At 46.2% G+C, this 26,112-nt stretch overlaps 1 protein-coding gene across 2 annotated transcripts in view; it reads right to left on the bottom strand.

Moving 5' to 3' along the window:
- Positions 1-4,453: 4,453 nt before the first annotated feature.
- The window catches only part of GAB1 (GRB2 associated binding protein 1), a 110,543-nt gene continuing 88,884 nt past the window's right edge, over positions 4,454-26,112 (bottom strand). The window contains exons 4-12 of one of the 2 annotated variants that reach the window (XM_078863032.1): positions 18,790-19,138; positions 15,362-15,478; positions 11,810-12,141; positions 11,184-11,227; positions 10,434-11,067; positions 9,448-9,532; positions 8,335-8,473; positions 6,519-6,644; positions 4,454-5,778 (exon numbers count right to left, since the gene is read on the bottom strand). In XM_078863032.1, coding sequence (XP_078719158.1) covers positions 5,611-5,778; positions 6,519-6,644; positions 8,335-8,473; positions 9,448-9,532; positions 10,434-11,067; positions 11,184-11,227; positions 11,810-12,141; positions 15,362-15,478; positions 18,790-19,138 — 1,994 coding nt within the window. In that variant the 3' untranslated portion in view covers positions 4,454-5,610. The remainder of the gene's footprint in view (positions 5,779-6,518; positions 6,645-8,334; positions 8,474-9,447; positions 9,533-10,433; positions 11,068-11,183; positions 11,228-11,809; positions 12,142-15,361; positions 15,479-18,789; positions 19,139-26,112) is intronic. The other variant, XM_078863033.1, reaches the window with a different exon arrangement.

Consider the following 26,112-nt stretch of genomic DNA (forward strand, 5'->3'; position numbering starts at 1 on the left):
GCTGGGTCTCCAAATGCATGCTTCGAAAAGCCTGCAGTTGACCTCAAATTATCAACCAGAGGATTAAGAGCAACTTGCTTAAATCCCAGGTAATGTGCACAGGATAATGACAGCAACCTTGCTCGTGCAATATTAATTTTGGGAGACCAGTATTGAAGAGGAGCTATGGGGGACGACGGATGTGAGTGGTGAGTGCTTCGTGTTGGGTGCTGTGAGCATGAAGTATTCAATCGTGAATTTATCCCACTGACTACACTGCGATCGTGCTTTAATGTCGCATGGGCAGTGTGTAGTTAGGGAATGTTTGCACACTCGGTCGACTATCATTAATTTGCTTTTTATGATTGCAGTGCCATGTCTCTTACTGTTAAAGCTTGAATTTTATTATATTAATTTAACACATTTAATCGCTTTAATTCAAGTATATTCTTAATGTATTTTTAAATAATTAATTTCAAGTACAAATTTAGATGTGAAAACAGAACATACGAAGGTGACAGCTAAAATCGTGTGGATTCTGAAGTCATTCACTTACACCTGCATTATATGCAAATGCATTTGCTTGAAACTAAATCTTCAAAGATAGATTATAATTTTAAAATGACGAAAGTGACAGACATTAGGCTGTCGGTTGGAGCTTTAGCCCCATTTTTTCGGGGCAAAACTCCCAAACTGTTTAAAACCATAGTTTCAAAATATTTGTTTGTGGAGGTTTTGAAAGGTGCTGATTCCTAAGATAAAATCAGACTTTATTGATGCCATTTTAAATGACCAGACACTTTAAAGCATGCATCCAAAACAATGAGATTGTTCTTTAAAAAAAAGCAAACATTGCATTTTATTGATGGCATTATTTCAGCTTAATGGCAACACATCAAAGTGGACAATAAATATGTAACTGCATACATGTGCTCAAAGTATCTTAAAAAGAAGGCAACTCGTACATAAACAACTCAATTACCATCAACAATATCAAACTCTGCACCTATACCATAATACTGCTCACCCATATCCAGACAAGCTTTTCCAAGCTCAGCGCTAATAAATTCATTGCTGTTCGTGTCTCTGTGGCAATCCCTTGGGAAGCTTATCTTGATTGCTGGGCAAGGCTGGAATCATTTTGACAAGTTGTGCTATCAGCAAGCAGGCATCTCAGCACATGTGCAAGAGTCTGAAAGCAGCTTGGGAAAGCTGCTGTTTTGTCCACTGCTGACCATAAAATGTTGAGTGTCACCGTCGAAGGCTTGCTAGAGTTAACATTCAAACTTCGTTTAAAGAGTGGTCACTCCATCTCTGCTGCTGCCCCCACTGTCAAACGCATCTCTGTCTGCACTGCTCACTCCATCTTTTCAAGTCTAGGCTGAAGACCTTCTCTGATGATTTATCATTGATCAGTCCCACTTGGATGAATGCCTCCTCAAGCTACCCCCATCTTTCATGGTCTTGCGATGCAGCGATCCATCTAGCACCTGTACAAGAGCTGATTTCGTATCTCCTTCATGGAAACCCTCTGGAAGTTCCATCCCTTTATACTTGTCCAAATGTTTTGATCAGCACTGAAATCACTTTCCACAGCTTGGCTTTCTCCATAACTACATCACGGAACAAAAATTCATCATCCCTTTCCCCACAATATACTAACATGCACGTGTCGGCATTTTGTACGTCGTCTTGAGGTGTGGTCACATTTAGACACTTGTTTGTTGCCCAATGTTTGCTTTTAATAATAAAGTGTTCGTCACCACAAGCCAGCCTTTACAGAAACCTATCGGGATCATTCATGTCAAGGCTGTTGCACTATATTTCTGGACAGAAAAGTAAGTTCCCTTAACAACAAAACATTTGCAAACTGCACCAAAAGCAAACTTCATACACCGGCAGCTCAAACCGCTGGTTAACTACCGTACACCGCACCCTACACATCTGCAGAGTCATGCTGCAGTAGATTTGGAGAGAGCGTTGTCTTGGTAAGGTCACGTGTGTGCCTTTTGTGGCTTATAAACGTTAGCACCCTGCCCGGACGAAGAATAAGAAATCGTGATTCCAGTTTTATGTTGCAGAGAAAACACTTCAAAACTCGTTTCGTGCATTCTGTTGTGGATATGGATGCAGAGAGTGAGCTGGACAGAGAAGATGATCAATTAAGAGATCTTGAATGACATCAACAAAAAGAACAATGGAAGTTCCTCGGAAGGAGAAAGAAGAACAGCATTCGACGTATGTATGTACTATGTTGAACTTCTTTCGCACCGTACGTGTCCAACCGTACCCATCTGAGGTGCCCTTGCATTCAACCCGTGCCCTCGCAATCTCCCGATGGCACGGGGGTTGATGAAGACGTCGTCGAATGAAGAATGGAAGGGAACACGAACAAAGAAGATTGCCGAAGACTGGGATGTGGGGAGGAAATAAAGGAGGGATTTGTGGGCATGGGGCCAGATAAGTGTGGAGAAGCCAAAGGTTAAAGCAGAGCACCAAATAAGAAACTTAGTTAAAGCGTATAGTGACTCCTACCAGAATTCAGATTAGTCTGTCCATCATGAAAGAATTAAATTTCGACTTTACCTGTAATGCTCTACAAGCCACCATTATCAGTCCTGCGCTATCGTCACGAACGTTTAGTATTTAAGTTGCAGCCCTCTATGCCACTGGCACTGCAGGCCGCTTGTACACAGTTATGAACACAGGAGTGAGAGGAAACACGTGTATAATTCATACGACACCCAGGACTCACACGACCACTAATCTTGTATCACAAGTAGCATGATCTAAAAACTGTAAACCTTCAACGTTGTAACATGCGTGAGTCGTGACATTTCCCACAAAACTGTAAGTGTAAAAAGACATGTTTAGTGCTTAAGAGGCTGTGCTTTCACTTTCACTTTTTTATCTTTTCCTTTTAATATGAAATATTTGAATGTGGTTAAATATCAACAATCAATGTCAAGCTGATATTCACCACATTCATAATTTCGAGTTATAACACGCTGCACAATGTTTGCTCACTCGCGACAGAAGATAACGACTCCCGAGGCGCTGCCAAATTCCCTCCACCCCAAGCTCTGCGGTCCTTTATATATGAAGGTGTTATCAGCCAATTCATGAGGTTTTTTTTTAATGTGGGAGGAAACCGGAGCACCCAAAGCCCACAAATGCGAGGGGGCAACGCTGTATACCACACAAAGGGAACAGGTGGGGTCCACAGTGCCTGTACAGGGTCTCCTCTACTTATGAATATTGGACTTACGAACTTTCATAGATACGAACAAACCTGTCCCGTATGTCATGTAGATGCCACATGAAGAACCAGTGGCGTCTACATCTGCAAAAACATGAAGAACTGGTGGCATCTACAAGAGATTATACAACTTTTAAAGCCATTCCCCGTGTTTAGCGTACATGCTGTTCAACATGTTTGGAATCGACAGGAGTAAAGTTGGACTTACGAACAAATCGACATACGAACAGACCTCTGGAACCGAACTCGTTCGTAAGTCTGATAAATCGATCTATACCTCATGAACCTGTTTTAAATTATGCATCGCATATCCCTTTAGATGTACCTGGGTCTCTATTTAAATAGTGACTGGGTATGTAGTTACACAAAATAGCTTTTTGGAGTTGTCCACTTTGAAACAAACAAAACGCACAGAAACACTTTAATTAGCAATCAGAAAAAAAAAACATCGTTAGCGAATGTATAGCCAACACGTGACTGGCATTGCCTTATGATAGTTGCCTCAACATAAAGACAATTCAACAAATAATTAATCTCCACTCCAATACTTCGCGTTTGCTACTACGGCACCATCATGTCTCAACTCGGGGGATAACAAACCGCATGGAGGTTACAAAAAAAAATCCACAATCTTCAAACTTTTCTCATAGAAAACAGGGGGGGGGGCAGATTCATATAAAATGAAAAATATTCCCCTAAACGTCTACGCAATGCACACACGTTTACCATGCCATAATGGAAGAGTGATAGTTACATAAAGGGCATTTTAACCTTCATTGAGTAGCAAAAACAATAACCGTCGTGTGTTGTCGGGCACTGCTAAAGTCTGTAAAATTGAGGCACCCTTAAGTAAATGCATTGCTATTATTTAATAATTACTAACACGTCACAACGACCAAAGATATTCAACCATCAATTAAAAAACAAATTATTTTCCCCCCCTTTACTTTTATTCCACAATCTGTTCCCGATGCGCGAATAAAAATGAGTTCCAAAATAAAAGTTGCAAAAAGAATATGACAACGCCTTTTGCATATGTAGCCGGTGTAGGCTTACCTGTAATCAATCGCACGTATAATTGTGCACTCTACACCATATGGGAACCTATTTTGTATTATATTTCACAGCTGTCATAGCTAGGGGAGTAAGCCAGGTGCGTTCTTTTATTTTAAGGGAAGTCAATGGTGTTCAGGGGATTAGGACCAAAGGTCGCAACCGGGTACCCGATACCCGTACCCTACCCGGCCGGGTACGGGTAACCGTTTGCGACCCTGGTGCGGCCGGGTACGGGTACGGGTAAGTAATCAAAGCCCCACGTGCGCTGCAGAGTACAGGGCACACCCCCAATTAAAATTTTGGCGAATTCCGTTCTGAGAGATTGAGCTGCGGTGTTGTGACGTGGAGGGCATGTCTGGTCATTATTGCGGATACGCAATTTTAATGCCCTTCGGAAGAACACTTTGAAATAAAGTTTTGCCAATTCACGAACCTCTTGGGTGCTCGGCTGTTGTGGAGTCGCCCACTCCTCAGGAGGACGGAACAACAACGCGGAGCATCTACTCATCGTCTTCGAATTGTATTATTTGTATTGTCTATTTAGCTGACTTCGTTAGGATTCGCGAGAGGAGAGGGACAGGGTGGATCAGGCTACACATATCTGGTTGGAGAATACTTGGCAGTGGTTAGTTTAAAACCAGGACTCAGCGTGCAGGTTTAATTGTTTAGTTCAAGTGCAGAATAAAACCTACCAATCTAAAGTATGAGTAAAGAAAAAAAAATACTCACGGTACCAGTTATATCTCCGATGGTCAACACGAGGTCGATTCTTTCCATTGGGATGAGTATATTTTCGCACTTTAAAACCGTAAATAACTAAATTATATAACCACGAGTGGATTTTTTTTTAAACAGTATGTCTGCGTGAGAAAGTTACCTCTTGGGCATTGATTTGTTGTCTTTGCCTCTGTAGACCAAGGCTTGTGTGCGATGTCAGGCCAGTTGACTTACTGTAAAAGTCCTTCGAAGGAAAAACGACCTCCGTATTAAAGTTCAAGTCCAAGGACTCTTTTCCTCAGCCTCCCAAACACCAGGACAACACATCTGAACAACGCAGAGCAAGTGGCTCTAAACTCAGGTCAGACACCACCATTCATAGCCTCATGGACAACGCGTAGTCTTTAAGGCAAGGCCACAACTTTCAGCTCTGATCGGCCTTCTCTCTCGCTCGCTCAGCTGTACGTCCTGCCACTGCCGCCCTCTTCCCAAGCTTCCTCGCCCTCTTCTACAAACGGCAGTGCTGTTAGTTTCCAAGTTGAAGTAGGAGAAGGCAAGAAACCACACGGCTGCGGGCTGGCCTTCACCGTCGGCACATGCTACTTGCTGGAGAACGCTTTGGCGGGCGTCTCCGACTCGGACGACTGCCGCACGTCGGTCCAGGCCTGGCGCGTGCTCTGCAGCGCCCGTGTCTTCTCCTGGTCCACCTCCACGTAGTCGACGCGGCTCTCGGAGGGCACCACGGCCACCATCACCGTCGACTTTTGCTGCGGGGAACGCGAAGGCGAGCGTGAACGCAGGTTGAACCGCGACGATGGACAAACGCGGAGCTCGATTCCACCACCGAGCATCCAAGAACCAGATTATAGGCTCGTACTGCTGTGGCAAAGAGGTTAAAGGTAAAGGGTGCAGCCTGCAATACTTGCTCACACAATTACTGGCAGAAGAGACTCTCTATGGAGGATATCTCGGCCTAATCTTTTATGCTGGCCAGATGTCTTCGAAAGGGATGCTGCTATGGCTGGCTTTACAATATAAAAAAAAATCACAGCCCTTTGTACATTTTTTGGCTAGCTATCGAACAAAGACGGTCACTGCATTGCGCGCTTTCAGGTGCGCTTCTGCGGCCGTCTGAAACCCTCTTCCGATATTAGGAAGCAACTGGAGCTATGCACTTTTCAATCTAGATTGAAAACTTATTTCTTTAGAACTGCTTTTTTGTGTGTAATTATTTGTCCTTCCCCCACACCTCCAATGAGCACGGTTGGCTACGTATGGTGCAAAAGAGGTTCAAAATACGTACATCCAATACGCTACTAGATGAAGGCCTCTCCATGCCATTTGTGGGGGATTTTTTGACCACACTTCACCATGCTGATCAGTGCAAACTAGTGAATGGGGGAGCCAGGACCAGTTAAAATATCACACATATCCAAGATTCAAAATCCGGATGCAAGTTCGTAGCGCAATTCTGCTAACCACTCCGCCATGACTCCATCCCCCTTACCTTGCGTGGAGGATTAGGTGACGTGCTTCGCTGTAGGTCCAAGGCCAGGTATTCCACCTTCTTCATTCCGGAACAGGGAGCAATTCCATCAGTTGGAGGAGCACACACCACTGCAGCCTTGGAACCCTGTCCGACACAACAATCAAATGCAAAGACACACGCATGTCAGACTAAATCAACACTGCATTGTGTGCTTTGCTGGCAAATTGGAGCATTAACGCAGAGCAGCAGTGGCGGCAGTGTTCTTCACTTTTACAGCAAACAAATCGATGCCGAGAGATCACAATTGGACACACTCTCACCACTTAACCGTCTCCACGGACGCACTGCCCATAAAAAAAAAAATCCCCAATTTTCTTTGAACGAAATGTTACACTGCACGTGAGCCATCGATGATTGCAAACATTATGCCGTGCCAAAATTCCCCAGTGCTCGGCCTTCAGCGAAGCAATATAGCAGCATCACGACCGAGGGGGTGGGGGGGGGACTTGAATGCGACGAACTGCAAGGTTTTGGCCGTACTGTAGGAACCAAAGTGGGCGCTTAATATTACGCACTCATTAAACCTCAATGAGGGTCTCTCGCTGGGTTCTTTGCAGGACAGCGATTTTCAACTGTCAGTATTAATGCCACAGGTGACATTTTGCATGTTCTAGATTCGAAGCTTTCATGACTGCAGGAATCCATACTCTTTGGTTCTTTCGGGAAAGTCACGTAGGTATGATGATTGATTGTGTTGCGATCGAAACGTCACGATTTATTTTATTTTATACCTACGTGACTTTACCGAAAGAACAAAAGAGTATTTTGCACATTCTCTCACGGATTTTTGCTGAATATTCCCCCCCCCCCCACCCAATTGTAAAAATGCCACTCATCTGAAATTATTGTATTTTAAATAATGGCAGGATTATAAGGATAGTACTATTTATTAAGTATACCATGCTTTAGTATTTTCACATGCTGGAGGAAACCAAAGTTCCTTGATAAATCCTAAACAAAAGTGGACAATAACAATAATAGCAGCGAATAAATCTACTTGCTGTTCTCCCTCCTACATTTGCCTCCTTCCATTGTAGGCGAGTGCCTTATGAAGGAGAAATGTTTGCATGATCTTCTATTTTCGCATGATGCACCAAAAATAACCTCACAAACATTTTTCCAGTTTGTGTATGTATGCACACGAGCAACACGAATGCAAGAGAGACAGAACGAGGAGCGTATAATCAAGGAAGTGGCCTTGTGTAGGACACGTCACTAGATGGGACAATGGTTGGTGGCCAAGACTAATTACAGAATGGCAGTCAAAGGAGCGAATGTGCCTGACCATGACATCCACGTGGAAGGAGGAGTGATGAAATTCGCTCGTGTCCAGGTGCCAGGTGGATTGTTGCATTGTGACACCGTGAGAGATGGCGACAGATTGGAGAGAGGCCTTCATTCAGCAGTGAATACATCTCAGCTGATGATGATAATATAGCATCGGAGTGCGTGGGTGACGTGCGTTTGTAAGTGTGCGGTTGAGCATGCCTCGCTACGAATCCAGTGACCCGAGTTCGATTCCCGCTCACGGCCAATACCGGTGACGATTATCTTAACCGGTCCTGGGGCTCCCCTAGGTCGACTCAGCCTCAAATGCGTACCTGCTGCGGTGTGTAAACATCGCCACTGGGGAGACAACGGCGTGGTGCTGGTCACCCACCCCCCTCGTGTGCCGTTCCGGCCTTTATAGGTGCTCGCTAGCAGCACTTGCCCCGACAGTCTGTGAAGGCTATAACTGAGGGATCTTCGTCGTTGTCAGTGCGCTGGGCATTACCGCGCTGGGCATGGTATCCGACGGCTGGTTTGGTCGCATGGGCACGTAGTTCTCCTCGCTGTCCTGCGAGTCCGAGCTGGACGTGGTGCTGTGGGTGGAGGGCGGCCGCGGCCGCGGGCTCGAGGAGAAGCGGAACGTGCTGCTCGAAAAAACGCGCGTGCACCACAACACACAAACAAACATAAAGATCCCCCCGTATAGCCTTGACGGACTGGCGCGGCAAGTGCTGTTAACGAGCACCTATTAAGGCTGGCGCGTCACACGAGGGAGGGGGTGGGGGTGGCCAACACCACGCGCGGCCGCCTTTGTCTCCCCAAGTGGCAATGTTTACACACCGCACCAGGTACTTATTTGAGGCTGAGTCGACCTAAGGGAGGCCCAAGACCGGTTCAGATAATCATCACTGGTGTTGGCCGTGAGCGAGAATCAAACTCGGGTCACCAGGTTCGTAGCGCAGCGCGCTAACCGCAATGCCACTGCTCCCCACACGCACGCACAGACATGCGTTGAACACGCAAGCACACGTCGCACACGCACATTCATGCAGGAGCTTCCAGGAAACGCGTCATCTCCAGGACGCTCCGAGCAGACACACACACACATGTACTATGGCCGAGCAGTAGAGCGTTTTGCTTTTTTATATTCTTAGGTTTTTTCGGTAAAGTCACGTAGGTAAAAAATTAAAATTAATAAAAGTAAAATAAAATAAAATCACGACGTTTCGGAGGCAACACAAGCTTCCGTCTTCAGGTTTTGCTTTTGTTGTGGAGCTTCATGATTTGAGCACATTGCAGGCATATTAACCACACAAAAATTATCTGACTTCATAGTCGACGTCAATGATCCCATGACATAATTCGAAAATACTAAGTCACGTGTGCTTGCGTCACGGTCAAAATTTAGCTAATTTAATAATGACCCACAAATTACCTCATTAAACAATTGGGTAAAAGAACATAACATCACCCCCTACTGGTTGACAATACCCGTGCGTAAGTTAGCATCTTATCGATAGCCCTAGACTATAAAAATATAAGAATGAAGAGTAAATGTACTAATCATCATTGTTATCATAACAATGTGCCGATCGGGAATCAGCGTCGTTGAACGTACTCTGGCCGAGAAAAGCTCTTGGATTCCGGGGAGTGAATTGGAGCCACCATGCACAGATCTGGCAGATCCACAGGCGGAGGCTTGACTGCAACATAGAAGACACAGGGCACTGTAACGAGCGTTACAACTTCTTTCATCCCAAGAGATGTTGATGAATGAAAGCTGCGATGCATTGAATATTGCATGCCGAAGCTCAGTCCGATGCATGCATAAGATATCTGGAATTGATGCGTGTGAATATTTATAACACAATCACTCTCGAGTCTCCGTGAACAGCTCCTTTTGTTAAAGTCTGTGTGGGTGCAACATGATGAATGAAACGTGTTAATAAAAGATTGGCCGTGCTGATTAAATAAGTAACTGTAAAAGATACAGAAAATGTAAGAAATAACGTTTCTCAACTTTTAAGAGTGAAAATCCCCAGAGCATTTACGAGTATACAATTATTTTCAAAAGTAATTTAAATTATCCAACCATGGTATCACCACCATAGCTAGAGCTCCAGACATAACGACGAGGCGTTAAACTGCTCCAAATAATTGACTGAACAAAGTGCCCACTTCAGCTCCCCACAGTGTGGATCAGCAGGTTAAGCCATACGCATCACCAACGTTGCAAATACTGGAGGAATTCGATAGGCTATAAAGCTCTTTTTCACAATGTCCAGTAGGGACAGGTCAAAATGTTACAACAACAAACACTACAAAACATGATTGGAGTGCAAAGTATGGGAAAAGTAAGCAAATCACTTAACAAAGTATACAAATAAAACGAAACTATTTTTATCTTACCAAAGGTCTAGCCCACTGAGCTATTAGCTTCTGTTTCAGAAGCGACCAGGCCACAAATGATAGCTCAACAAAGTGGCTCATGTTGTGGAAATCTACAGCAGCAAAACAATCTACGTAACCGAAGTGCACGTTTCGTCGCGCAAACCAAGCGGCGGCTGCCACCAGCGTACTCCGGCGGTCGTCCAAGCAAGTCACCTTTCCTGTCGGGCTTGAGCTCGCGGTTGACGGGCGGCCGCTGCATGGAGAGCACGGGACTCGACGAGCTGGCCGCCCTCTGCTGCTGGGGACTGGGGACGATGCTGGGCAGTGGCCGCAGCTGGAGGGGCGGCGTCATCGTCGGCGTGGTCCGGGGATGGTGCTTCAGCGACGGGGAATTCCTGCCCAACGGCGACTGCTGCTGCTGCTGCTGCTGCACGTGAGCCGGAGGGGTCGCCGTGCGTTGGTTCGGGATCGTGGAAGCGGGACGCTGGGGCAGCGCCGTCGGCGGGGGCGGCACCCGGCGAGGGAGCGTGGAGGAGAGGCCGGGAGGGAGCGAGGCCGACGAGCCCGCGGACGACGACGAGGACGAGGAGGAGGAGGACGGCGTCGCGGAGCGAAAGGCCGTGTGCACCGGCGGAGGGACCTTCGCGCCCAGCGACGCGCTCACCTCCCCCAGCCCGGGGCTCATGGGGATGTAGTTGTCGTGCGGCGAGTCGAGCAGCGGAGCGGCGAGCAGGGGCGAGGGGGCGACCCCGTTGTCGCGGGAGGTGCGGGGAGGAGTGGGCGAGCTCCCGCTCATCGCCACGTAGTTGTCCTCCGAGTCCGAGTCGTCGTCTGCCGGATATTTACCCTGCGAGGGAGGGGGGGATGGGGGGGTGGGCGATGTGAATATCGCTGCTGGATACTCCGGTGTCCGAGAGCTGCATGTGAAACGAAGTGTGCTTGTGCCGCTGTTTCATCACCGACCTCAGCTGGGTCGGCAAATGTGGTGACGTCTCTGGGCAACAGATCTGAAACACAATTCATTGGCAAGTGTTATTTCATGATGACAACGACTACGACGATGATGACAGTAATAATTTACTTCACTTTGGCTAATCGCTGTCGAATGAAGTGCTCCCCATGCTCGTCAATTCAAACTTACTTGCTAGTCAAATACGAAATTGAGCAGTGTTCATTTCCACTGGCACTCTTGAAAATTATTCCACGTTCCCATGGCAGGGGCCAGTCTCCATGGAGTGAACACTTTTGACATCCAACAAATTGGTACTTCATAATAAAGGTTGGAACTTCCTTTTAATTGCGGGTATATTCAGTAACCATGAATACTACGCGCCGTCCGCTTCATAGTGGGCTTTAAGAATACCGTGACGTCATTCAAAAAAAGAGTTGGCCATATATGCCGTCGTCATGGTGTAAATTTGGCAATTTTTCTAATTACACAATTGGGTAAAACCACGTCGCAACATTGCACCCCTACTGCCAAAATTTACACGTCTGTGAAATAGAGAGGGCATTTGTGAGTGCCCTGTGCTCGAAGAAATCTCCTCGACTATCATTATTATGATTGCGAACAAGGCTTCGAGTCTCACCGCGGTTGCCACCGGCACGGTGCGCGCGCATGTTCTCCATCACGGAGATGGTGTGGCTCCTCTGAGTCGCGGTGCCCATCGGCAGCGCCGGGGCCACCGACGGGAAGGCGTCTCCGTCCGACGCCACCCTGTGGCCCCGCGGGTCGGACGAGTAGCCCGACGAGGAGGACGAGGAGGACGTGGACTTGGGCGGGCGCGGCGGGGGGGTGTGGAAGCGCGACAGAGGCCCCACGCCGTTGGAGGAGAAGGAGGCGGCCGAGTGGTGGGACGCCACGTTGTCATTGCAGTCGGTCTCCGAGCAGCCCTTCCACTGCTGCTCCGAGCACGCGCGGCTTTGGCGTGCAAAAGTATGGGGGGGGGGGGGGGGGCGGGGGGCACACACAGACTGCACTGTGAGCCACAAAACTCTAAGGCGCTTGTTTTTAAAAAATTCCAGAAAGTGTTCTGAAAACGGTTGAAAGACAAAATCTGATCTTGGCTCGAGCCCTTGTTTGTTTGATGGTGGAGAGAAACAGCAACATTTTTCTCCCACAATTGCACTCCATTTCTCCCCACTGATCGTACGATATGGAACTTTGTCCATGACGGCCACCAGTGCCTCGACAGAGTTAAACTGTTTCCATCACAGAAATTCCCCTGCCTGATAACCTCAGGGCGGTTCTGCTACGACTGTTTGCTCTTTCGCATGCCCGGTGAATAAACTGAACCTGCCGTGTATTGTTTGTTTTTACATCTATCAATTATGGTGATTATTTGCTTTATTTTTTTATTCACGGATTAGTGAATATACCATCAGCCTATGAACGAAGGGGAGTGCTCATTTCACATCACGACCCCAGGAATAGAATGCAGTAGTCCATGGAATAAATTCACCCCCATCTAGGTGGCTAAGCTGGCAGGGCGCAGTGAGCAAATGTGCGCATTGATCACCTCCAGTGAAGTGTACAGCTTTGAACGGGGGTGACAATTGGACATTGAGCTGCCCCCCCCCACCCCACCTCACCCCCCTAAGGTTTGCAGGACCACGCGATAATGGAAACAGTTTAGTTCCTTCGCCTTTGCTCGTTAAAATTCCCAGCCATCCCCCGGGTCTATACTCGTGTTCATATTCTGTGGGGGGATAAAAAAAAAAAGACTTGAAGAAATGTACAACAACAAGAACAGTTCGTGATGCACTTGAAATTTACAGAGTGTCCATGAATGTAAAAATATAAATAATTAAAAGAACAAGAAATTAGACTTCGCTTTGAGCGAGGTCGATAACACACGCTGGACAGCGATAAGGTATTATCGTACTTTTTTCATCCGTCTAACCCTCCCCGCAAGTCCACCAAGGTATTGGAGGCAGACATTGTATCGGGATTTCAGAGTCCCAAGGTGGCCGGCAAAATCTCGGCTGTAGTTGTTTTGAAGGTCACTCAAGCTATTAATTATTTTGCCAAAAACTTGCTATCCCAACAATCGACCACAGTTCAAACAGATGTCTAATTATAATGACTTTGTGATGGACACACGTTACTCATAACACACCATTATAATTAAACATTTCAATGTTAAATGCAATTTTAGGAAATAGGTTTGAAATGGAAAATAATGAATAATTTAAACACTTTTTTTTATCAAGGTCACAATAGTTGTGTTTACTCATTGGAGGGGGCTGGCCTTTTAACGACACCATTTTACAAATACTTTCACAACTCCACGTAAAGAACCAACCACACAGCTATTAAATGAGAGAAGCAACATCAGCAACAACCAGGAATTGAAAGAGACCAAACGAGGAACAAAGATTGGTCAGAAAAAGACTGCAAATAACGATGAAGCTGGAGCCAGTGACACCACGAGTCAGATCGGCTTAGCCGGAAACCACCGCTGAAACAACAGCGCAACACCATCAGCAGGCAGCGGACGAGGGACAAACACACGCTTGAAGGCCACCGGGATATAGAAAAACAAGTCTGCATTTGAGGCTGGTAGCGTGTTTTCCCGTCAAGCGGCCGGGAAGCGTTTGCACTGAGACACGGATGGCAAGGCTGCACACACAACAACAAAAAGCAGCTTGTAAATTTAGAGAGCACACTCCAAAATCAAATAACATGACATACCAAGTGGGTTTTCGTGGTCGTGCTGTCTTTATAGATTTTCCGATGCGTTTTTGGGTCATGCCACATATTCATCTTCTTGGTTCTTTTGGTAAAGTCACGTACAAGGGAAATAATAAAATAATAAAACATTTACATAATAAAATAATTCTCACGACGTTTCGGCCACAACGCAAGCAGCCATCCTCAAGTGAAGACAGACCTGTTCTTCACCTGAGGATCATCCTCAGACAGACCTGTTCTTCACCTGAGGATGGCTGCTTGCATTGTGGCCGAAACGTCGTGAGAATTATTTTATTATGTTTTATTTTTATTATTTTATTATTGCCCTTCTACGTGACTTTACCGAAAGAACCAAGAAGATGAATTCGTGCAGTCACGAAAACTTTAAATCGAAACATTCCTCTAGAGCCGTTTTGAGTGAAGATCTCATGGGTAGGGACTCAAGATGCAGTTTATCCTTAGCTTTTTTCGGTAAAGTCACGTAGGTAAAAATAAATAATAATAATAAAATAATGGAAATAATATTATTATTTTTATTATTTATTAGAAAAAATATTATTTCTATTATTTATTTTTATTCTTTATTTTTACCTACGTGACTTTACCGAAAAAACCTAAGAGTATGAATCCCTGCAGTCACGAAAGCTTAAAATCGAAAAATGCCACGTATTGTTTGGGCACGATGCCTGACGTTTCGCTTCAGGTGCTGGGAGCATCTCAATTCCTGAAGAAGCTCCCAGTACATGGAGTGACAACGTGGCAAGAAACATGCGGCACAACCCAAAAAACGCAACAGACCTTAGGGAACCAATTATGGAATCCTTAAAATTAAACAATTTCCTGAGTGCAAACAAGGCAACACGCTCCCCACCACAAACTGCAGCCAGTTACTCTTTTTGATTCTTTTGGTAAAGTCACGTATAAAGATAAAATAATAAATTAAATAATAGCATACGACGTTTCGATTGCAACACAAGCAATCATCATCAGGTATAAAAGAAATAGCAACAAAAATCTAACCAGAAAACTATAGACAGACATATAAGCAGACAGATATCACAAAGATACGTAGAGAGAGAACACACATCGGCACACTTTGTGATATCTGTCTGCTTATATGTCTGTCTATAGTTTTCTGGTTAGATTTTTGTTGCTATTTCTTTTATACCTGATGATGATTGCTTGTGTTGCAATCGAAACGTCGTATGCTATTATTTAATTTATTATTTTATCTTTATACGTGACTTTACCGAAAGAACCAAAGAGTAATTCCTGCAGTCACGAAAGCTACAAATTAAGATTGCAGCTAGTTAGTAACCCAGGTTTTTCCGGAGGCCCTGGTAAATCGTCGAGTTTTATGAAAGCCCACGGATTGTGAAGCGAGCGAACACCAGTTGGACGGCGACACGGAAGCGAGCCACAAGCCAGCGGCAACCTCGCAACTCACTCTGCTTGCCCCTCGGGGGTTTTGGTTACAAAATCTTCCAGCAGAAGGTAATCGTCTTCCTCCTCTTCCTCCTCCTCCTCACTATCTGACGCCCCATCCGGATTGGCACGTGCGACGCTGATTCATTTCGAGGGGGTTATACGGGCAAAGACTTACTCAACAAAACATGCAGTTTGACAGCAAATGAAAAGAAATCGCTGCATATAATCAGCCAAAGTTTAAGCCGCGTACAGGGGGATGATGAATTACATTCCGTTCAGAGTCGCTGTGCAGAAAGTAAAACAGGTAATGAAAGTAGGGCAAATTTCCCTTTAAAATATGATGTCCAATGAATGTTTAATAATTTGTAATAAAGACTTGAAATAATTTGCATTGCAAGCAGTTGTGATAATGTATCAAATGAAATGCAAAATAATTACACGTAAAATGTAGCAGAGTGCACTCAGATGAACTTGTTAAAATATGTGCATATGAAATAATTGTATGTGAAAAAATTGATATTAAATGCACCACTCACATGTGAAATTGAAAAAAAGGAAATGCACTTAAATAAACTCGGCGCGTACAGCTCTTGTGTAGAATTTAATTTGTGTAAATCCACCGGAATGGCGATGACGCGTTAATGTGCTAATTAAAGTCATTAGCGCAGCTCTCAATTATGTTGCCTTATCGCGCGATGCAACGAGGCAGGTTTTCTCCGCTAACGAGCGATCGTACAATGAGGCCCTTGGCCTCGAGCATTGATGACGCACATCTCAGATTCAACAAAAAGTTACAAAATGCTGGATAACTGCATGAACAAAAAAAATGCAGATGACATTTGTGTTTGTCTGCACCACTGTAGCCACCAACCAGCCATGAACATTAATTAAACCAAGTTACACAATTAAAACCAATTGGCGCATTCGTCAGGCCTGTGATTATGGGATTAATGCTTGGGTGTTTACGTAGGGTTAATGCTAAGCTGATAATTCACCGCCATAACACCACCGCCCCCATAAAGTTGAAAATTTAAATTTAAAGAATTTTTCTCCAACTTCCACTGTCTCGTTTGTATTTAATCGATGCATCAAAGCATCGCTACCTGTCTAAATAATGCCTATTTGTCCCTATTGAATTCAGGAAAATGTACGCAGTAGAGTTTTGGAAAATACTCTCCTGTAGTAAGAATTTGACTGAATGTTTATGAGCGAATTCAGCACTCACAAGATCACAGGCAGCAAAGCCTGGGAAGAGGCAGAATAGAAAGTGGTGGGGCTTCCCCAAATCATTGCACTTATTACAATTCGTTAAACTCATTACAATTAGTGACACACTAATGAATAATTTAGGAGAATTGGGTCGTAAATTATATGGTTCAGGAATAACTCAATTACTCAATTATATTGTAAAAAAATATGTAAACATTGCAATTAATTCCATTGCCATGTTATGGTCTTAACAGCCTCAACCAAAATGTCAAGGATTAGTAATACGCTTGTAACTCCAAATTTCTTAAATGAAAAAGTCATCCAAACATGTCCTAATATTAAAAAGATTCGGCTCATCAAACACATTTGGTGAGCTAAACCCGAATGATCTGAGCTGTGGTAATTGAGTTAAAATTGATTTCGAGCATCACCACGTTTCAACTTGAGACAGCGAAAAGTTCCCTGCCACGTGTTTTTTACAAAGCTGGGAATGTACGACGTGTGTTGGATACACTTTGAGATAACCTTGTGCAGCAAACTGCAAGCAATGCCCACTACAAAGCAAAACAGGTAAAAACATCAACTTCACAGATGCGTGACGAACATGAAATAAACAGATGTTTTGCTTTGTGATGAACCTTGATAATAATGTGTGTATGACTTGAGTCATGGGGGTAAAATAAATCTCGTCGTGAAATGACTTCAGCCAGCAGTGGATGGCATCGACTCGGGGAATGAGCCTTCGAAGCAGGCTAACGGAATGACCTCCTGGATATCTGTGGAAAAGAGCTTCATAGCTCATCGGATTCCTCCAGGATAAATCAAGATCCTGACTTCTGGAGTCACTCCTGCTCACATTGTTGCAGCCCATACTGTACTATGGCTCCTTCATTCTCTGTAATTCTTTGTCCATAATCCACTATAACATAAAAGCTCAAATGAAACTGCTTTATTTTACCAAGTAAGGTCCAGTAAGCTGTATAGACACGCAAACTCCAAATATCGAAATCACAACATCCTGTATACCAGGCGAGGTAGTTAACATATCCTAGCTACCGTGATGATGATGAGAGAGAGAAAGACGCAGACTCCAAATATACAGCAGGCGTCAGGGTCGGGATCGAAACCACAACCTCCTGTACACCAGTATTCATTAAAGCCTTTTGTCAATACACTGCTGGATGAATGCCTTCCCACGGCGTGTTGATCATGGAGTCCCATAATTCATCACGCTGGTTCGTGCGAGTGGTGGAATCGGAGGGTCAGAATCAGTTCAGATATCACTCGCCACTGATGTTTAGTTGTGGCCAGGAATCAAACTTCCAGTTGTTAGTTTCACGATGTAGTATGATGACCACCGTGCAAGTGCTCCACCGCGCGTCCGATACACTGACACCATTCAGCCATCAACATGGGCCAAGGCGAATTAAGCGACAACGTCAATTCAAAAAAAGGGTTTTGTTTGGTTTTCGGTGTTTGGACCGAGACCATAAACCAACAACCACAGTTAATAACCCAATTTTAACCGTAAGTGTTTCTGATCTGACACGGACATTATGAGCCCTCTGAGCCACCTGGCCACCTCAGGCCCCAACTAAAATCTTTTAACAAGTTGCGGTTATTGAGATAGATTGCTTTAGATCTCTGTCAGCTTCAGCTTGGACAACGAAACGTTCCTTATCCTGCTACACTGCTCTCAACGCTATCGTTGGTTTATTTAGAGAGGCTGCTGGGATCCTGGGTTTCAATCTAGGCTGCTACTTGTGATTAAACCAGTTTCAAAGGTTATATGGTCTCAGCACAGTCACCAATGGCTGCACAAAATAACATCACATCACATTTATTCTGTACTTAATTTGTATACATTCCAGCTCTGAGAATTATAATATCATCATCTGTTGCGTGACGAACGTTACTCTCATATTCTGCACGGGTGGGAAAGTACTGCCCTCTACTGTGTGCACCAGAGGTCAGTTGAAGAAGGGATCTCAGAGGTAGCTCTGTCATATCCACTTCCATGGACTGTTCTCTAACACACAAAGGGTTTGCACTGCTCTCCAAGAGATGCGGATGGATTTTTAGTCTCGTAACCTGATGGTGATACAACCATTATAAAATCGGGGGGAAATAAAAAAAACAGAATATCGTTGTGACTCTCATCACCACTTATACCCCAGGATGCAGTAAGACACGGGCAAAACAAATCAGACAGAGCAAGAGAAATGGACTCTGCCGCACCTGCGCTTGGCCGTCTCAAACTCCGTGAGGCACAGGTAGTCGCTCTGGTCGTCGTCGCTTCCTGCGCAGCCGCGCGGCGGTGGCTGCACGGCCGTGGGCCACCGGTCCCCACGGGCCCCGCCGGCGAGGGCCACCGGCACGGGCTGCGGGGCGTACATGGGCGGCAGGGACCCCGAGAAGGCCGATGACGATGACGATGGCGGCGGCCCGTGGGAGGAGAAGCCCTGCCGCTGCGGCAGCAGCCGAGGCTGGGACGCGAGCAGCGAAGGCGGCGGCGGGCCGCCCAGGTGGTGGCCGTGGGGGCCCAAGCCCGACGGCGCTGCCATCGGGTGCTGCACCTTCACCACGTCTGCACACCAAAGCAGCGGGGGGAAGAGTTTGTTAGGCACACCTTGGGGCTTCCCTTGCGAAGTCAGAAGTCAATTAGTTTATGAGAATCGCAGTTTAAACTGTTAATTGATTGACTGAGCATTGTGTCCGGTGAATAGGTAACAAAACTACAGGTGCAGCCCTGAAATTACTTGTACTCGCCACTACTGCTCGAGGATATGTTGGCCTACTCTTCTACGCTGGCATGACACGAGTACCTACACACTTTACCCCACTGTCACAACAGGCTGCAGTAGGGACATAACCCATCGTGGGGGAGGGACAGGATGGGAATGGACCAGTTATGAACAGAGAACCAATTCCATAAAAGCCCTGCCTCGATGTCTTTCTAATATTAGCCACATTCTCTATCAAAGCTCCCAGTTTTTAAAAGGAGACATCAATGGTCAACGCAGCTGTGCGCGAGCAGCTGTTTGCGGTCTGTGTTTTGTGCACGTGTGTGGAACTTAACTTCCACCCCCTGATCCCTCCTCCAGACGCCACAACAGCATTTTAAGACAGAATGGCATTTAGTCGCACGACAAATGCAGATGGTTTTGCGCTGTGTAGTGTAATGTGTTTCTGTCGTCAATTTGGAAACATCATTTGTTACGGTTATAGTCAAGAAACTTGACGACGACTTATCGTTTCGATTTAAAGCTTTCGTGACTGCAGGGATTCATCTTCTTGGTTCTTTCGGTAAAGTCACGTAGAATGGAAATAATAAAATAATAAAAATAAAACATAATAAAATAATTCTCACGACGTTTCCGGCCACAACGCAAGCAGCCGTCCTCAGGTGGAGAGCAGGTCTGTCGAGTAGAGTCTGAAGACTCTGTCTTCTCGACAGACCTGCTCTCCACCTGAGGACGGCTGCTTGCGTTGTGGCCGAAACGTCGTGAGAATTATTTTATTATGTTTTATTTTTATTATTTTATTATTTCCATTCTACGTGACTTTACCGAAAGAACCAAGAAGACGACTTATCAATGAAGTACTGACAACAGAAGGGCATTCGAGAAGCAGCCTGCATGAAGTGGGTGAGCCAAGCGGAGACGGAACCGTTACATTTGACCGTCCCGTGAGGCATAGGACGGATTCCAGCGACGCAGGATGTCATGACAATGTAATTCATAAAAAAAATCGTAACTTAACGTGAATGCAGATATTACTGGGAGAATATATTGTACGGGCCAATCCAAGCGGAAGTGGGGGCTTCAACAGCAACATTCAAAACAAAACAAGATAAATCCCAATCATAAGGGGCTAGCAATCAACCGCGCGCCTCAATAAAGGCAAGCTGTGGACAATATAGATAAGGGGCCAACACGACCACACAGGAAGGTGTTCAGCATCCTCAGTAAGCAAGGGTGTGCCCCCCCCACCCCCCTCCTTACACGGTCCCCGAGTTTTGAATTACAACTCTGCTCGGCATTCGTTGGATTAAAGAAAACATTTTTTGCACAAACAAGAAGCGGCGGGTGCAGGAAGGCCGCGTTTGTCACGGACTCGCGATGCAAACGACGCGGCGACCCGATCCTCGGGCTCAATCTTACGGCGCGGCACACGGGAAGCGGCGGCAAAATCGATTGTGGCGGACCTCGGGCGGCCGCCTATGAATAGCCGTCCGCGCGCGGCAAACAGGAAAGCGTGCGAGCAGCAACACGCGCACGCGGGAAGAGGCGAGGCAACATCTGGGCCGGCCGACGACCCCCCAACCCTCCCTCCTCCTCGGCCAGGAAACTGATTTGTGCATCACGAGACGAGTCGCCGCCGATGATGATGATGATACACGATGATGATACACGATGATGATACACGGTTTCAAGGGAATCGGTGAGCGCCGTGCCGATGGCGAGCGCTGGCAGAGCTCCTGCCCGGATGGACGCGCGCTCACAATCGTGTGTCTTGCTCTGTGCGGTATCGTGATTGTTATTTTTTTTCCCCCCAGAAGTGTTATTCTTTCTAGATTTGAAGCTTTCGTGACTGCAAGGATTCATATTCTTAGGTTTTTTCGGTAAAGTCACGTAGGTAAAAATGTTAAATTAAAATTAATAAAAGTAAAATTAAAATAAAATTAAAATCACGACGTTTCGGAGGCTTGTGTTGCCTCCGAAACGTCGTGATAATTTTAATTTTAATTTTTTACCTACGTGACTTTACCGAAAACACCTAAGAATATGTGTTATTCTGATTGTGATATCGGCATCATGTGAGGAGGTGAAAAATCCATTCGGATCTCTGACAGAGCATTACAAACAACACCCTGTCACTTCAAGCGACCTCTCATCCCACACGAGGGAAAGTAACATTCATCGGATGACAGTCAAACTGATATTTTTAATTATCCAGAGCAGGAAACTCGTCAAATGAAGTGCAAAACCAAATTAAGTTTCAGTGCTTTTTTTGCAGACACGGTTAACTACCCTAGAGAACCCGCTATAATCAAGGGGTGCATCCTCCGCCTGGACTTGAACCCAGCGCTCTGACCTCGGAGCAACGTGGCCACCTCCATATCCTGCCGCGTGTGACTTACCGCTCGTGCCTCGCGCGCATACTCTGTACGATGTTTTGACATTTATTTATTGAATGAAAGTTGCGTCATTATAGACTGTTTGTTTTAAGCCCCCGAAATATGATTAGATGAGTGCGCAAGTAATACTCGCGCAGTTTTGTAATTTCAACTGAACACGCAAATATGTATTGCTTACATCAATCCACCAAATTTATGTTAATGTAATTAAACTAGCGCTGCTCCGGTAAGCAATGAATAACCCATAACAAAATGGGGCTTTAACGAGGGCCGTGCATTAGGATGACACAACATAACCAACTTAGGATTTCCAATGTATAAATACACCACCTCGGTCATACGGATAGCAATGCGTGAGTCAGCATGGAATGAACTGAATGTAATCGCACGTTGATGATTAAACACAAACGCATGACCCACGCCTGCTCGCATGAGGCATCAGCCACACATTTCACACGTCTGCGCATCCCCTCTGGGTGTGGGATGGGGTGGGGGTGGTGGTGGGTATCGGACCCATCATCATGATCATCATCATCATCAAAGCGCGCCGACGGCACGGGGAGACGAGTGGCGGCAGGCGCACACTCGGTGCCGATTACAACGGGGGAGGAAGTGGCGGCCGACACCGCCCTGCCTCCTCCGGCTCAGGAAGCCGGGCAGGTCCGGCACAAAGACGAAAATACGACGAAAACATTCGCGGATGGACGGTTTAATGGATGGACGGACGGACGGACTGCCCGACTGACAGAGGGGCAGCTTGACGGACACCTGGACAGCCGAATCGACGGAAAGATGGATGAACTGGCGGACGAATAGACTAATAGCCACAGGCATGACAGACGGAGGGACGGACAGAGAGATGGATGGATGGGCACAGTCCGCATGGGTGGTGACGCACAGAACAGCGTGAGCAAGACGTGCGTACGGCTCGAGGTATACTGGGCACTCAGTCAGGGAGGCCAGCACCGGAAGCAGCCACATGTCACACAAATTCCCGAAGCTAGGCATCAAAATGCATTACCTCGCCCAATGTGATTACGCAGTGTTTATTATTCGAGCCAGGAAACTGGGCAGCCTGAAAAACATTTGCCCTCCGCTGCAATGCCAGTGTTGGAACAGTACGAGGGGTTCGAAGAAACGGGGGGCAGGCTGCGTGTGACGCTGGTGGAAAAATGTCGTTAAGATGGATTTCATTCATCTGGACCTGCCTGCGATTTAGCACCGCAGACAATCGTTCGATAAGTACGACCCTGGCGAGTTTGATGCAAATAAGAAGGAGTGGAGCTGATTTGTGAAGCCTGCATTTATTCCTCTATAATGTTACAGAAAGGTGCGAAGCTGCTCATGAGATAGCTAGTCTAAGCAAACCGCAATACATCGTCTGCCAAAAAACTAGACAGAAGGTAATTTTAGGAAAAGCAATTGTGTGTGTGCGCGTGCGTGGGTGTGTAAATAGTTGGAGGAAATATTTAATTCAAAATCAGATTACTCTCTCCCAACATCCATCAATTCTGCCAATGTCCATCCCACCCCCCTCTCCCCACAACCCAAACCTCCCTTTCTAAACTCCCAGTGGGGTGGTTGATTTTTTAATGCACTAATGCACCACTTTTTCTCCCTCCCGCTCTCTCTCTCTCCCCTTTCTGCCAAAGCTGGGGGGTGCCCTGTGCCCTTCATGCATCGCTAACGTACCTCGCGCATTTATTACGGACCCGCCTCTCACTGCATCAGGCATTTCAAGCCCTCGCTCCACTTTTTGTGAGAGATTGCCCCATATGCAATGCAGCCTGCCCATTGCTAATTCCCACTTGGGATCGTTAACCCTTCAACCAATGGCTTTACCCCCTCTGGACTGGGTTGCCCACGGGAGGTGTTCCCTTTAAGTGCTATTACGAGTGTGTGTCTGTACGTACGTGTGTGTGTGTGTCTGTTCGTATGTGTGTGTCCGTGTTTGTAGGGGTACATGACAATTCACTTCACCCCAAGATTCAACGAACTCTCGTGATTCTGGGTCATTATTCGATGCAATCGTTGATTGTTTTGTGCCCTTGTGGTGTGCACAGAATCCACAGCCTGAATGAAACAACCACATACAACATGTAAATGCATTGTTAATTAAGAATGCATGGCCCTCTATCAATCTACTGCTGGAGGAAGACGTCTCCATGCCGTATCAGTCACGTGGGGGTTGCTTAACCAAACTTACCCATGCTGATCAGTGGCGGCTAATGAAGAAGAGGCACAGGACAAGTTTATTTAACAATTTAAATGCCTATACTCTTTGGTTCTTTCGGTAAAGTCACGTAGGTAGAAAATAATAGATCATGACGTTTCGATCGCAACACAAGCAATCGTCATCAGGTGGGACAACCACAGCAAGAACAAACTGCCGCTAGTGATGGGCAGAAACAGAAATCAAGTTTCATCATGGGACCTCTTTTGCCAGTACCAAAATATACTAATGCATACATTATCAGAGTATTGTTTTTTTTGCATTTGACTGCAAGTATTGTGGTTAATGTAAACATGATTCCTTGCAAAAGGTGTCAGTTTTGTTGCCAGAAAAAAGGGGAAAAACCCTATTAGTAGAAATCAAGTTGTCAGAGTCATAGTGCAGTGTGCTACAACTGTGCCCCCATTCCAACCATGCAACATACACGCTCGAAAATTAACTATTCTTACAGGGTCCATTCCGTACCAACATTTCTTGGGGAGTCGGAAAAGATTTTGCTTCACGAATCACCGCATGCGTAAAGTCTACACGAGTACGATTCCGCGTCTGGCTTGTGAAATGGAGAGGTAAGCACTGAGAAGTGGGCCCGCAACAACGCACCACATTCCCCGTGATCCAGGATCGATTCAACAAACCATGGTACAAACTACCCGTGAGCATCTCGGCCCTGGGGATTCCTGCAAGTACCTCGTGCAGTGTGGTCAAAATCAGCAGAGGCCATTGACACATGGCAAGATGTACACGTTTTTCCGACCATACCAACCAGTTCGTCATGTGCCGTGTTGGCCTTAATAGGCTTACTCGCCAACAGCACTCGTCCCAGCAGTGGCAAAGCTTGCCCTGTGCTCAACTACAGGGTTAACGGAGCAGTTAGACATCGAACATGCCCTCATTTCACAAATGGTACCATTTAATTGTAATTAGCACAACTTGATAAGGAAGCAGCGCGTTCCGTACGCCTAATGCTAATTGCATGTCGTGTTAGTGGTCCCAGGGTAGCGTGACCATGTTTGAAGTCAAGGTTCGCCCATTTAAATTCTCGCAAACATTTTCACAACGTTGACCCATGTGCCGACTGAAACGGGGGCTGTCAGAGCCTCTTAGCAAAAAATACAAACAAAAGTTAAACGAAAATTGAACGATGCCGGTCAGTATTTTTTTGGCTGCAATTGCCCTGCAGCAAGATGCATCGCTGTTCAAAGGACCGGCCTCTAAATTTTCCATTGCCCACTGGAGTACTTCATTATTGACGCCATTAGCTCCACACGGTTTAGCAGCCAATTTTCATGAGTGTTTTCGCCCACGACTGCACACGCACGCAGGCAGGCAAGCATGCCGCTCGCACATAAATACTGCGGGGCAAGCTGGGGGAGACACAGGTGTTAATAAGCCCCACCACACTCGTCTCCCCTCACCGCTCACGTACTCCCCACTCAATCCCGGCAGTGGCATTCCCTCCCTCTCGCCGCTTTGCTCGATGGCAAGAGTCTTTTTTTGCTCCTCCAATTCTCCTAAGGGAGCTCAGGCATCGATCACGGGTGTGCACGCACGTACACTCTCCCCATTTGTTCAAAAGGCAGGCAGAATAAATTAAGCCATTACCCCGACTGTCACCGCAACTCCTGCCATCACTGCCACCCACAATATGACCTTCGGGCCCCGAGACGGGCCTGCATTATTCAAGCTACGTTTTTTTTTTTTCGCGGCAGCAGATTGGCCTCGTTGTTTATGGCGCCCTAGACGCGCTGGGGGATAACTGCTGCCCAGGCGGCTGCCCCCCGCATCATCGCCGCCAAAGCAGCGCGCTCCGAACCGCAACTCGCCTCGCAAAAAATGATCACGCCGACCTTTAACCTTGGCGTCGTGTATTTTTCGGATGTTGCGAATTTCATACAAAGCATGAAGAAGGAAAAAAAACCGCACGTGAGCCAAGCGCGCAAAGATTTACAACTGCGTGGTCACAGTGCACTAGGTTTTTGGTCAATATGCCAACTCCTAGTTACAATGCTGGTTCGGTGCCAGGCATAGTTTAATGCTTTGTTGTCGGTCATAATTTTTCCCTCCGTCACATTATCGGCCATCCTCGGGCTGGTGCGTTTGTCTAAGCTGAACGGGGTTGTTTTTTCTCTCCCCGGCCGGCGGAGCGAGGGTGCCTGTTTTTGTACGGGATGCGCTCGATGAAGGAAGA

This window comes from Lampetra fluviatilis, chromosome 15, assembly GCF_964198595.1.
Source record: "Lampetra fluviatilis chromosome 15, kcLamFluv1.1, whole genome shotgun sequence".
NCBI classification, from domain to species: domain Eukaryota; kingdom Metazoa; phylum Chordata; class Hyperoartia; order Petromyzontiformes; family Petromyzontidae; genus Lampetra; species Lampetra fluviatilis.